This window comes from Polypterus senegalus, chromosome 3 (assembly GCF_016835505.1).
Source record: "Polypterus senegalus isolate Bchr_013 chromosome 3, ASM1683550v1, whole genome shotgun sequence".
NCBI lineage: Eukaryota > Metazoa > Chordata > Cladistia > Polypteriformes > Polypteridae > Polypterus > Polypterus senegalus.
Genome location: NC_053156.1, coordinates 201,897,145 through 201,912,970, shown reverse-complemented (window position 1 = coordinate 201,912,970; position 15,826 = coordinate 201,897,145). Strand labels below are relative to the sequence as shown.

General features: G+C 35.9%; 1 protein-coding gene across 2 annotated transcripts in view; it reads left to right on the top strand.

The window, feature by feature from the left end:
- The window catches only part of ubxn2a (UBX domain protein 2A), a 72,890-nt gene that overhangs the window by 3,991 nt on the left and 53,073 nt on the right, over positions 1-15,826 (top strand). For both annotated transcript variants that reach the window (XM_039748368.1, XM_039748369.1), the window contains one exon: positions 13,740-13,793. In XM_039748368.1, the coding sequence (XP_039604302.1) occupies positions 13,759-13,793 (35 nt within the window). In that variant the 5' untranslated portion in view covers positions 13,740-13,758. The remainder of the gene's footprint in view (positions 1-13,739; positions 13,794-15,826) is intronic.

The window sequence follows — 15,826 nt, the reverse complement described above, 5'->3', positions numbered from 1 at the left end:
TGTGCAGGGCATAGTACACTAGTTTTTAGTTTAAACGTGTACCCATCTCCCATTACAGCAGGAATCAAGTGACCAGTGTAAGGAAGTAATGTGTACTTCATTTACAAATATTTATCATTAGAAATGCTAATCAACCCGGGAAAGATAAGATTTGCTTATCTGATATAGGGACACAAACACACGATGTCATAAGCAATAAATGCACAAAATTAGGGAAAAACATTCACTAAAACATGAGATGCTAAGCCAAATTTGTTAAACAAAAGGGCCAAGCCTTTTTCTTTAGTATGGTGTGATTTGGAAAAAGAAAGGAGTAACTCCTTCAGCAAAAGCTCTTGACATTCATCTCTGCTGAAAGATTCCACATACTGTGAAAGAGACACCCAGCTACTTTCTAAAATGCACTTGAAACAGTAGTGACATCAGGTGATGGAAAAAAATGCAGATGTTTTAACTGTGGTAACATTGTGTTACTAGAATATGAAAGTGTGGATTCAAATTACTGTGTAAAAGCAAAAAAAAACATAACCATGCACTTTCTCCTCAACACTTATAATTGGAAAGCCATGACACCTGTTGTCTTTCCAGTAGGAACAAAGCTAAAGCTGTAAGAATGTCTACACTTTTGTTTTAGCGTGATGTTCTGGGTTGGCTCCACTTTCCCTGGTTGCTTCTTGAAGTCCCTTGAACCCAGAACTGTTGACAGTCATAACTCAAGATGAGCCAGGCAAAAGAGGGCACACAGTCAGCAAGGGGTTGGTACAGAAGTGCCAAGTGCTTTTATTAAAATCAATCAAAAGTGCCGAAACAAAAACAAACTGTTCACAAGTGCAGTGCGAGATCTTCCATAAATAAGTAAATAGATAATCTACAAAAACAAAGGTGTCAGACGGAGGTTGGAAATTTCAAAAAATTATCCTCTAAAAACAAAGTAAAAAAACCCAAGCCCCAATACTTTTCTGTAAAATCTGGGTTCTCCTCAGCTTATCCCATCAGGACCCTGCGGCATGATGAGACGCACGCCAACAGGGGTAGTTATCTAATAAATCATAGGTTTTGGTGTCCTTCTGACAGCACGTTGGCAGAACTCCTCACCGAACCACACACATATCTCTCTCAGCCAGTCTGTTTGTGTCAGAAGGGAGACACTGTACAACAGGGCTGGTCCTACTCCTCTGCACTGTTCTGAGGGGCGCCCCTTCTCCAACAATGCACTTGAGCACTGGCCTGCTGCTTGCTTCTCCGGGGCATACTTCCAACTGTCTGCCTCCTTTCCGCATGAGACAGGGTCCTTACTGTCCTGCCTCTTTCTCCAGCCATAACCTCTGTTATCTGTCTCTTGTTTTTGATTCTGATTTAATCCTTTTCATTTTTGATCTCAATCTTTTCTGTGTTCTTTTCCCCTGTCTGCTGCACAGGATGCCTGTATACTGCCTGATTGGGTGCAGGTGTTGTCTTTCACCTACTGCTTGCATTTGCACGTGAATGCATAAGTACCCAAGTACACAATCAACCCAATAGTGGTGCACCAGCATGCACACTCCCGCACCTGTTCAGAGCCTGCATATTTCTGGACCCAATTATTTATTTAATAATTGTGGTTAACCATGGACCACTTATCACATTTAGGTGCAATATTTTAAATACTCACATAATTTTCTTTTACAAAAACTAAAAAGGCAAACACTGCACCTCTCTGCCCACTACCAATCCATCAGCATACCTATCAGTATTGTCTGTAAGCAGTAAAAAAATCTGTTAGTGGCACCATCTTTGCTTACAATGGTTAAAACAGCAAGAGCCCACATACATCAAAAAGTGTTATATGTGATGACAAACATTGCTTATTGTATTCACTATATTGTATATTGCATCCAAGAAAGTACTGACATTACTTCTTTTCTTAGTGTGCCCACAGTACATGGTACAGTGTCAATCTCACTAAAATAGATTTTCTCTAGATTTTTTTCTCTTTGCTCACTGCTTGATTATAACCTCGCTGCTGCGTTCATGCCTTTATTATAAAAAACACCAGTATGGGAAAACTTACTTATAAATTCTTGTTGCGTGCTTCACTGGATCTTGCAAAATTGAGGAGCTTCAGGGAGGGAGGTCTTCACAATCCATTTTACTGGGGTCTGTCAGAGATCTTGTTATGATACTTGATTTTATATAAGTTGATTTGTAAAATTCAACGTGTAATCTGAGAAGGAAGCTAAATCTTGTACTCTATGTAAAGTGTATTGTGATTGGGCGAGGGGATAAGTCTTTGGTAGGGAGGTAACTGTAACAGAATTTTTGTATTCAATATCAAATCCAGTGAAATTTTTCAATACCTGATAATGTTTCGATAACATGACAAAAAACAAACCCCACTAAGCAGCTTTTATTAAAGTACCTCCATTATTGAACAATATTGTGCCTTTTTCTATAATGTAATATTAAATATTGGCCAACACCTGCCATAGCGTACGGCAGTGTAAGAATAGGGACGGTAATTGGTGAGAAGGGAATTCGGAAATCAAGAAGAAAGAAATACTTCTTGAAAGACGCAGTTATAAATAGGTGTTTTGCTGCAGACGACAGATAATGAGTCGAAAGATCTAACCCTTGAAAAAGCCACGTACAACTGACCATGGCTGAAGACTGGTTGTTGTAGATTAATGCAAATCTTTGCAAACGTTTGTCCGTGGGACTTATTGATAGTCATGGAGAAGGTGAGTCTGTTTGTGTCAAGAAATAACCCACTGATAGGAACAGGCAGTTGCATAGAGATGACGTTTTACAAAAACCAGTTGACAGAGAAGATACTGTTGTTCGTTTTATAACAAAGGCTTAGGAAACAACCATCGCAGTATAACGAAAATAGCAAGGAGCGAAACCAATGCCAGTGGTCGAGAGAGTACCTTCCTGTAGCAGGCTACAGAAAAGACTCCCAGGCACACACATGGCCGAAGTGAAAGGTCACACGGTCAGGCTAGATATAGGGCGGTGACGAGACACCATAAGACACATCATAAGAGAGGAGCGGGGAACGCGGTAGTCCAAAGGAGGAATAGGAATTGAGAAATGAGAATTGAGAAATGCTGTGTGGGCTGCATGTGGGGGGGACGACCGGTTTTGAAGAGGAAGCAGGACTAACCAATAGAAATTGAGAAATGCCGTGTGGGCTGCATGTGGGGGGTGGGGGCGGTTTTGAAGAGGAAGCAGGACGAACCAGAACAGAAATATATATAAGAGATATAAATATTAACAACAAAATACTTGTATGTCCATCTAATAGTTATCTTATTATTGTTAAAATAAACTAGTATTGGCATTCATAAATATCAAAATACAATACAAGCCTTGAATTTTAGTATGTAACAGAGATGAGGATACCCCCAATATAACAACAAATAAGAGGTTCATAATCTTTGGGGGATTTCAGCATTAGGGATGTCATAATACTAACTTTTCTGTATTCAGTACCAATACCATTAACATTTCACAATACTTGATGCCTAATTGATATTACAGCAAAAATAGAAATCACATTCATTTCATAAAACGTGTTTTCACACCTAGTTAATTTTTGTGTGTTTTTTTTCAAACTGCAATTTCCTGGAAAATCTGATTTGTTAAGGTAGATGTGAACATGCCAATCTCACTCTGCACAATTACCAATAGTTGATCAGAGTTAGACTAGCAGGTTCACTCAACCTTGTACACATGATCGGACAAAAGTTGGGAAAGGAAAAAAAAATCAACTGCTAAAACAACCATCAAAATACATACATACCGGTAGACAGCGAAAAACTAATAGCAGTGCCTTGTGATGGTGACAGTCAAACCTAATCTTTAACCACAGAAGTGATGTGCACAGATGGAGTGTGATTGCTTTTTGGGTGCAATGCAGAGCTGTAGGTACATTAACTTTGACAAATGTAATATACAGTACCTGTATGCAGTGCTTGATTTGAAATCGAATGATTAGTGGTACTTTGTGGTGATATACTATCATTCAATCAGTTTGGTCAAAGTTTTGGGTCACATGAGACCCCTCATGAAACATCAGTGCACTGCCATGCAAAAAGTTTAGTTTAAAGAGAATGGCCCAATGAAACTTAAAGCTCCACAATAGTATACCATTCGCTCAAAGAGCGGTGGGGTTTCTCTTGTGAAACTTAGAATGCCACAGGAATAGCATACTGGTACTCACCAGTACGCAAATTGGAAATTGTTCTATTTCAAGCACTGAGTAAATGTTACTGGAACACTCCAAAATGAACATTAATAGCAAATATTTGCAAGAGTTACGACAGTAGGCATTTGATTGTGGATTAACTAAACTGACTATGTTCATAATTTGCATACTGGTGAGTACATTTACAACTTCATACAGTTAAAATTTAGCTCACTTGGTATGTCTTCTGTCATAAAACTGAAGCATATCATTTGAATGCCCAGAGCAGAACTTGCCTTCCTTTGTACACTTGCCTAATGGAAATGTTTTGTTTTCATACCATTTGTAATCTTACATATTTTTCATCCATTCTTCTAGTTGTACAATAATAAATGTTTTGTTCATAGAGGTTTGGTAAATAAACAAAATAATTATGGAAAATGAAGCAGTATGCAAACACAGCTAGTGTTAACCTGCAAAGGTATTTTTTCCTGGGGAAAAATGTTTCTGGCCAACGAAAGAAGTCCATGATACACCTACAGAATGTTTATTGATATATTTAGTTTGCTTGAAAGTCTGTAGTGTGAAATGTAACTAAACTAACTGGAAACTGAAATAAAGGAACAAATTATCCCTAGATTGGGAACAATGCAAACAGACTAGGAGAGTGAAAATGCCTTAAAAGTACCTTTTAAGTGAACAATGCTGTGCCTTTTTTTGTAATACAGTACAGAATATATACATACTAACAGTAACATCAGCTTTAAAATTGTTATATATTCTTTAAGTAGTTACCCTGCTATCATTTAAGTAAACTATTATTGGCATTCATAAATATCAAAATACAATACTAAGCTTTAATGTAGCTTATGATTCATCTAGATAAACAATGTGACAAACAAGTATGATTAATTTAGCAAATTGTAAAATGGTTCAGGATATTTTCATTTCAATAAATTCTTTTAAGCATTCTTTTAAAATCTGCTTTGTCATAGAACCATTTTTTTTAGATTTGTAACATTTGCTATTGTAAGATTTATATTTGCAACATTAACTGGTTAAAAACTTACTAACGATTTTTATTTAACAAATGAGTCAAATTAATTGAATTTTCAAATATCACAAACTCCTGATACTTTAATTTTCCAAATCTCTCCCACTTTTTTATTTTTGTCCCAACTTTAAGGATTCCTATTTGAAATCAGACTTGCCAGTTTTACATTAATCCATTATTTCAGAATTTCTGTAAAACACCTTTGTTCTGCTCTAATTTGTATAAGATACCTAGAAAATATTTTGTTATTGTTTATGTCCATGTATAAGTCCACAATTGAAACATCAACTACATCAACTACATTGTTTTATCTGTTGCATGATTGCACTTTCAAAGCACGTACAAATTTATTTCTGAACTAACTGTATAATAGGATAAAAGTGGCAATAACGTGTGTGTATGTCTCTTGAACACAGAGCATTTCCAGACATGACTTCTGCTGCTTTTTTTTTCAGCATGGTTTAATATGGTGGAGTAGCATCACCACTGTGAGCAGTTTTCATTTGTACTTTTTACTCAAGGTTTTCTTAGGTACAATTTTTACTTTGGAAGTAATTCATCTGCTTGCATTCACACCAAATGCAGCACCAACTCAACAGTAACAATACTGTAAAAAAGCTAATACCGTTAAGTGTTTGGGATTATAGTATCGAATTGGTACTTAAGTTATGGTTCATTTGACGTTCCTATTGGATTCTGTGATGGTGAACTGTCCAGGCCCTGGTGCAGCAAAGCAACTCCAAAACATTACATTTTACTATGTGCTTCACAGTTAATATCCAGTTTTTTTGGTCAAATGTTGTGTTTGGTTTTCTCCAAACATGTCTTCAGGTACTATGGCCAAATCAGATTGTTGGCCAAATCAGATCAGATTGTTCCAGAAGTTGTATCGTTTGTCCAGGTGTTAATGGGCAAACTTTAATTTTTTGCTCTGTTATTTTTCCTGGACAGCAAAGGTTTCCTTCTGGCACACCTCTTATATAGGTCTAACTCAAGCAACCATTTGACATTAACAGTGGCAAGAGCTACTTGTGGGTCCCATGATAAAGTTTTGCAGTTCTTAGAAACTTCTTTCAGTATCTTGCATTGATTTGGATCCAACATGACATAACTGAATGTAAACTATTGCCACTCTCATACATAATTTTTGTTTCTTCCTAGGCTAGTTCCCTTCTAGCCTAATTTTGATACATTTTCTGACATAAATCTTGAAGAATTTAATCTGTCTGCATATGTTGCTATTTATGGTCTACCATTTGACAATCTAAACCTATCAAACCTATAAAAGCTCATTCAGACAGTCTGGGATTTTCATCTTCTCTTCTTAATCTATTATTCTTAACTAGTGAAACATGTGGACCCACAGTTCTAATATATAATGCAAATAAAATCAATTAAAGATAAAGAAATATTAACACCTCCTGTGTTACTACTTTTAGTTCATCTAGAAATTATAATGAATTTTATCATTTCTGGTGGCTGATCTCGAGCAATGAAAATTTTACTATTTTGACAACACATTTTTTTGTTTTCAATGTGCACTAATTTGCCTTCATCTTATTTCTTGCCTTTCATCAATCACCTGCGATTTGCTTGATGCTCAGCAGATATTACTGCACTTCTTTTTCTTTCTGCTATTATGGTGGTTATCACTTGTTGTTTCATACAATTTGCTATCATCTATACTAATAAAAGGCAAAGCCCTCACTCACTCACTCACTCACTCACTCACTGACTCATCACTAATTCTCAAACTTCCCGTGTAGGTAGAAGGCTGAAATTTGGCAGGTTCATTCCTTACAGCTTCCTTACAAAAGTTGGGCAGGTTTTATATCGAAATTCTACGCGTAATGGTCATAGCTGGAAGTAGTTTTTCTCCATTTACTGTAATGGAGATGATCTTGAACGCCGTGGGGGCGGAGTTTCGTGTGACATCATCACGCCTCCCACGTAATCACGCAGTACATAGAAAACCAGGAAGACATGCATTATATAATTGAGAAGGCAGCGAAACAATAAGAAGCGAGCGAGTGACATATACAACCATATTCATGAGTTCTGCTACTTGAAACAAAGCACGATGTAAACCTACACTTTAAATTAAGTTCATAGACAGGCTTCCGCTGGCGTTTGTAATTTAGTGCCTGCCCATATAAGGCCGTCCGTCAGCGGCAATCCAATAGCAAACTCCCACTAAATATTCACGGGTGAAGGACTGTGCTTATGGAGAGGAAGATGAGATGGTCAGGGGGGTGTTTGACACAAACTCAGCGAAACTGCGAGAGAAAGGACTAAGGTAACATTAAATACAGCCATGGACATAGCACGAGATGGCACCAGCACAGCTGGGAACCTTCGATGCATGTACACCGAGTGGCTCACGTGAACTGACGCAGTGCACAGATAAAAAGCAACAGTTCCAAAGAGGCTGAACAAAAACCGAATTACACAATTGAAAAGGCAGCAAAAAATATGAAGCGTCTGATACAAGCATATTCATAAATCCAGCTACTGCGGAAACAAAGCACACGGTGGAAAAAGTCAATGTCCCGCTAAAGGAAGACAGTGTAAAAACCCGTGCATGCAGTGTGTCAGGTCTCAGATAAAGAAGAAGACGAGCTGTTTATTGATGCAGTAAGAAACGAATCGATGAATGAAACCTGTCATCTTTACAACGATTGACAAACACGGAATGTAACTTGAACACAACACATCCTACAAATACGAACCTGATTGAAAGAAATAATGATAATCAAATCCTTGATGACAGCAACACTCAGTAACACTCACAAAACAAATACTGTATATTGACAGTCATGTTACGTTATTTTTAAAATGTTCCCTTTTCTTTTCTAGCTTTTTAACACACTACTTCTCGCTATGACGCGGTATATATATATGTATATATATATCCCGATCTACATACTCGAATAATGGATACTTTATTCGCCATCAATGATTGTTTTGGTAAAGCCATACTCAGTGTATTCATTAGATGAACGGTAAAAAAGTAAGAGCGAGGGAGGATGACTTATTGAGGCATGCAGGCTGTAGTGCGTCAACTCTATCTGAATTGCTCGATCACATTTGAAAAATATATCTTTTCAAGTTCTATTTAGTCCATATGTGTCAAACTCAAGGGCAGGGCCACATCCGCCCGCGTGTAATTATATCCGCCGCGAGATCATTTTATATACTGTATTATTGTTATTAATGGCCCGGATATATGAAGCGCTGGTAACACAATAAACTACAGATCCCATAATGCAGCGCTTCAGCTGCCTTGCCGAACACTTACCACGTTAATCAAGTCTAGCTTATGATGCTGCAAGTTCACACGATGCTGAAGAGAAAAGTTGATTCTGAAAATAGAGCCTTTAAAAACCGATGGGAGGCTGAGTATATGTTTACTGAACCCGTGTGTCTCATTTGTGGAGCTAATGTGGCTGTAATTACAGAATTTAATCTAAGACGGCACTATGAGACAAAACATCAGGGTAACCTGAATGCAATGCAGAAGATACAGAAAGCAGAAGAATTAAATAAGAATCTGACACTTCAGCGGACGTTTTACCCGTGCACAATCACAAAGTGATTTCAAGTGAAGCTGCTTTTATGGGAGACACAAATGCACCAGTGCAACCCTGTTGCCAAGTAATGTTAAACCAAGTCGTCACTACGGTGTTCCCAAATCGCACTTTGCTGATAAACTGAGCGCACTGCTGAGTTTGCACGGCGCTTTGGTGACTTTGAAGAACAAAAAGTCCGTCTACATGCGGCTCGAACCTTGTGCATGTTTGGTAGCACATATCTGTGTGAGAAGCTCTTCTCAGTGATAAAGACTAACAAAACAGCACACAGGAGTCGCCTCACTGATGAGCACCTGCAATCCATCCTGAGAATCTCCACAACACAGAACCTCACACCAAACATAAACGAACCTGTTGCCAAAAAAAGATGCCAGGCGTCCAGCTCTAAAATGACATATGAGCAAAGACAACTGAATGATTTGATTTGTTATTGCTGAAAGGAACACATTTTATTTATATTTCCAGGTTTTGTTATGCAGCATGTTCATATTTGAATTTGTATAATTTTGACAGGATATATTTTTATGGAGAGCAAAATCTTTTGGGATATTTAAAATCTAAGTTTATTTTTATATTAAATTACATAAGAGTAAAGAAATTTGAATGTTTGTTCTTTTAACGTTTACTTTATTTCTAACTTGTATAATTTAGAAAGGATATATTTTTATGGAGAGCAAAATATTATAAGTTTTTTGAGTTGATTTATTCAGGAATAATATTCCTGTCTGTTTTTACCATTCCTACCAAAGATATTTCTGTCGACTAAATAAAAATTCCTTCTATTTAAAATTTAAATAGAACTTGAACAAATACGATAGTTCATAATATCCACGCAGACTTGCATGTAAGAGCGGAGTCATCCGTTTTAACAAGCAGCGTATTGCACTGATACTGAAATAGCTGTGTGTGTATATATGTAGATATGTATGTATATGTATATATATGTATTTGTGTGTATATATGTGTGTGTATGTATGTATGTGTGTATGCATATGTATGTGTATATATGTAGATATGTGTATATGTGTATATATGTGTATATGTATAGATATGTATATATATATATGTATGTGTGTGTGTGTAAGTAAATAAATATATATACATGTATATATATATATATGTGTGTATATATATATATATATATATATATGTATATATATATATATATATATATATATATGACAACAACACTCATCACTCACAACAGTGACAAAACAATTACATTGACAATCAGGTTACGTTATTTTCAAAATGTTTCCTTTTCTTTTTCATTGCTTCTTTAACACACTACTTCTCCGCTGCGAAGCACGGGTATTTTGCTAGTTTATTTATATTTATTAAAGTTTGATGTTCAATGATCAGTAACACAATACTTAGCTTGATTATGAATTCTGACCACGTACCATGTCTTGAGCGATTATCAATAGAAGGGCTTGTAGGGACGATGCTAATACTACAATTAACTTTTTTGGCCACTAGGTTGCCACAACCTAAATTTTTTTAATTTCCAGAATATATCAGCTTATATTTAGGATTACTTCTTCCTTGTTTATGTACTTCCATGTCTTTTTTAAGACTAAGATCTAGGTTCAGCCCCAGTAGTTTGCAAGTAATCATATGACAGACAGACAGATCTTAATATTTTAGATTTTTAGATTGGAAGAAAGTTACCGTATGCAGTGGAACCTCGCGTCACGAACGTCTCGGACCACGTACAAATCATATAGCGGGTCCACAGCTCACTTCAAGAGGCCAGTTTTAAATAAATAATCGCCGCGCTTGCATCTTAGTGAGGGGGCATGGTGGTTGATTGCTACAGCACGAGGCGGCTAAAGGGAGGAAAAAGAAAAGAAAGACAGAGACGGACTCATTTCCTTAGCCCTAGTGCTAAATATTTGGCAATCTCCATCCAATTATCCATCCAGCCATTTTCTTATACACTTATTGAGTTATCTTTATATCGACTCCCATGTGTGCTTTTGCTTCAATAAACCATGTTTTAATACCTTTTATTTTTTTGTGGCACATCTTATATCCAGGCCTGGGCAGCTAACTTCCTCTTCAGTCCTGACTACACTCTGTCCTTTTGATAATTAAAAAGCAATGGATTAAGTAAAGTAAGAAGCCTGTAAGAAACAGTCACCTAAGAGCAACCATAATTAATTGGAATACTGTATTAGTATGTGCCTTCATTTTCATGTGTTTTTTTTAATGTTAGCAAAATGGGAGTTTAGTTAGTGTATTAACAAATAATGGTATCAAATAGACATATTTAATGCATGTGCTTGTCAATAGCTGATATCTAGGTGTCAGTAGAGCTGTAGTATTAGATTAGTAGTTACATTTCCCAAGTGACTTATACCTGCTTTGGTAGTATCTATTTTCCAGGTTCTTTAGCTTGGTATCTAAGCTTGGAACCTAGGTGACAATAATTATGTTCTGATACCCTAGGTGTTTGCAACACTTTGGTGCAGTGCCAGGCCTGCTTTTTCACAGCTCCAGAACACTGGGTTCAAAACACTAAATATCTAAATATCTATGTAAGTTTTTACTCCATGCTGTCTTTCTATTGAACAAGTAGGACTACATTATTATACGTACTTTAGGTACAGATGAATGTGTTTGAAATGGATTAAAATGATACACAAACTAAACTAACAGGAAGATTCACACTGACAAATGAAGAAGTAGGAACATGTAAAATAAAATGCAGCCAGAGGTTGAATTGTCGGCTTCAGTAAGACATCTGATAGTTAATGTTGCTGTTTCTTTGTTTCCATTAATAATAGCCAAGACAGTTTTACATTGTTAATTGCTGTGCTTTTTGCAATTTGGCAGATGTATTATGCAGCTGGCACTAGCCTAGCTGCTCTTGTGTGAGACATGGGGAACTTAGCTAAGTTTAATAACAAATCTTTTGCATGTTACAGTCTTTTAACAATTATTTTCAGTATGGTGTAGGTATTTTGCCAAGGCAATGCCAGTAATTGTTTTTTTTTTGCACTGTGCCACAGAGGAGTGGATGAGCAGTATCAAATGAAGTACTAGCTTAGAAAGAAATAACTACAGTAATTTGCTTAAGATTGTTTACTTTTTAATTCTGTGTTACAATTGGTTAATTGTCTAAGGGGAATGGTTAAAGTAAGTAGCAATCCAAAACTAAAATGAAAGGTGAAAGAGTTTGGTATAGAAAGGGGTTATTGTGACATCTGGAGCCCAGTGTTTGTCTGTATTTTTGCAAGCAAGTGAAGAATATCTTTCGTGTGGGCCAGTTCCAAAATGTTCTTAGTTGGTTAATGGGATAGAAGCTTCAGCTTAACGCTGTGCATTTGAAGTTTATATAGGACTATGAGAGGGTCATTTTGACTGAATCCATTTATTCAGTTTTTTGTGTATTTGAACTGATGGTTGCTCATAAATGTACCAGGTAACATGGAACCTGGTGCCAAACATCAGTGATTAACTCTGTATACATCTCACCTTATTTAAGGCCTATTTGTTGGTGACTGTCATGTTAATCAAGGTGATTACCACTTGGCATTGATATGGCCCAAAGTGTCAGGGCCTTTTTAAAAATCTCAGTAGTGCTTTGAGCTTGTTCAAAGTCTCCATATAAATAAGTGTATTATTATTACAATTAAAAGAATGCTACCAGAATTCTGTTACTTTTAATCGTACATGGGTCAGTGGTATTTGTAATTGCTGAACAGCAAAGTCTGTTATCCCACTTTTTTATTAAGTGAAAATCTTGTTCAATATAGTTTTAAGACTGCAGCTAGCTGTGACAAACATTGTAGCCTAATATGTAAAACCACGTTCACATTACTACATTTTTGTTTAAAAACACAGACATTTGTCTCCATTTTTGCCTCTCATCCACACTATACTAGCGTTTTCAACTCACAAAAATGAATACAGTACTGTACTTCTAAAAGTGCTCTCCAAAGCTGCATAGTTTTAAAAATGACAATGTGGAAGGGCAAAAACTTAGCAGACTCCATCACACTCTGATTAGTTCATGTTTATTACGTGGCTCTTTCTTGACTGGATCCTGCTCATTACAATGTCTTATTTCCTGATTAGTTACCCATCACGGAAGAAAAACATATTTCGACATGTCAGGCATTGAAGAGTTGCTTTCTATGACGCTTGTTGTGTTGTTTACCTGTATGCATCTATATTGCATTTTGTATGAATTTGAGAAATCATGGTTAAACAACTAGTCACACCACATGATAGTCACCAGTCATATACAGTATGTGCTCAGACTACACTAGCACTTTGAACCTGATTAACAATACATGATGTGGGTGCTCAGATTATACTTTGTGTAAAATTCACATTGCACAATGAATTTTGGGAAATTTGATGACATCATCAGAAAATTGGCTTAAGAGCATCTCACTACAAGAAAACCGACTGAAATTTCTGACATGACAGAAATTCTTTGAATTGTGTAACAACTAAAAAATAAGATGCAGTTTGGCATTGCAACCACTCTCGTACTTAATGTGAAATGAATGCTGATGAAGCTTATATTTGGGCTGATTAAGAAAATCATGCAAAAATGCTTAAAATCATGCCAAAGTAATACAGTATATGCCAGATTACAGACATCTGTGCTGCATACTTGCCCAGTGTAGGCAGACAATCACATCTTTAGATAATTTTAGTATGGATGAAAATACTTTTGTAAACAAAGTGAAAATGCTAAGGCAGACAGAGATTGTTTTTGTTTAGAAATGCAGTTAACATAGCAGTCAATTTAGTAGCCTAAGGTATTGAATAAGAAAACAATAACCTGAACACTCCATCTATACTTGACCTGCTAAAGTAACTGTTTACTTTTTGTTAATATGCTATATTAAATATTATCTTTGTTTAAATTGCAAAATGTTCTAATAAATGTAATTTTGGTATTCTCTTTCAGATGTGAATATTAATACAAGATGAAAGATCTTGGCAACACCCAAAAAGATGGAGAGTAAGTCCTTGCAGTGAATTTGACTGCATACTCAAGAGATTTCTATAACAAGCCATAAATGTCACTCAAAAACAGAAAAATTATCAAAAGCTCAAGGTCACAACAATCAGAAGAGCAACTCGTCTGATGCTATTACAAAGGTTGGGAACACCAAGCTTGAACAAAGTTTCCAGCTGAATGTTCCTTCTTACTGAATACTGAATTTCATCTGCTCTTCCAAAAGAAAATATGTGTATAGGAAGGGCTAGAGCAAACTATAGGCAAAAGGAAAAGGTGGTCATAAATTCCAAGCCTAATCCTATCAGACATCAGACTGTAGCCAGTCATGGAAGTGTTACCAGGATGATGCAAGGTTTCAAACTCTGAGCAGGACCCAGCTGTGCTGGTAAATTTTCAGTAGGTTCCCGGGAACTACAGGAAAGGTGTAATAGAAAAAAACAACATATAGGTTTAGCCTGAATTGATTCGACTCCTGAGTGTTAGTGAACAAATCGGATACTGTAATTGTTTTCTTAGAAAGTCATAGTTTACAGTTTCAAAAAGAAAACTTGATATTTTGTCTCATTGTGTAACAAATAAAATGTTTATGAAGTAACACATTAGTCTAAATAAAGATGTTTCATTTGTAGCTTTTACCTAAGCACTCTGGTAACCAGAGAAAGGAGGATCATAAACATATTTATGACCAATTTTTTCTTTATTCTCTTTAAGTAACAGCACTGTAGTACACTTTGCAAAACCTAATTTATATGGTTTTATTTTTTTAATAAATTAACTTAAAATACAAAGGTCTCACTTTCCAATATGTTTTCAAAATGTCAATGTAAAACACAGTCTTAAGCCAGACATTACTTACTATTTACTTCTTTGTCCTGTACATATATTTATGTTCAAATTGTTGTACCCTATCAGATCAGTCAGATATTGAAGTAGACTGGCTAGCAGCCTTGTAATTCAGTAATTGATTTATAGATATTGCCACTTGAGGGTAACATTCATAGACTGCTGCCTACTGATGAAAAAAATTATAATTTGAAGACATGAATTTCCAATTATGCTATAGTTAGGAAAAAAAATGTATAATTTGAAGACGTGAATTTCCAAATATACTATAGATAGGGATTCCATTTTAACAAGATGCCAGTGTAATGAAGGTTATCTAGATATAGTTTTCATTAAGCAATGATTTTTCCATGAAGTGTTACCCCAAATGTAGCTATTTAAGGATTACAATTTATGGTGATCCTGAGGATAAGGGCGAAATTTGATTGGAGTCCGAAAAAATTTAAGCAGAACATTTCCAAAACATGGCACCATGGGTTGTCTGGTTTTAAGAGCATGTCATGCAAGTCTGGTCTGATTCAGGGTTATGTTATTGGCAACTCAAGTTGAATGAGATTTATGCAATGTACAATGAATTTCAGTACATAAAGAAATGCACAGGTGAAAAAAGAATGTATTCTCTCCAGAGCTAATTTTGATATGTTTTCTGAAAATCTAAATACAAAATGCACAGTTATGGAAGTACTGGAATAGACATGAAGTATTTCCATTGTCAGTATTAGATGCATATTAGGAAAGTTTTCAAAACCGCTTTTAGTGAAATTATGAGTTTGTGTATAATGGTAAAAATGTTTTGAAAATTTTGATTCAAAGTTTAAAAGATTTAGATGTACATGCATGGCATAAAGTTTTATATGGACTTTCTTCAGTTTTGCTTTAGGGAGTATCATTTATACAGAATGCTTGAAGTTTAGGTGTGTCTAAGCAATTAAACTTTATTGAGCACTACTTTTGTAACATTTTGAAAACAAAAACCTCTTATACTGTTCTCTAAATGTACAGTAAATACAGTACAGAGAATTTAGCTTTCTTAATGAGCAGTTTGTGAAAACATGGGTATGCTGATTTATTTGATAAAATTCCAAACTTCAACATGGCTCAGCCTGCTTTGTGTTCAAGTTGAGTCCCAGTTGAGTTCTCCTGGCAGCCTCTTGACAGACAGGCACCTACATTAGGAATATGGCACTATT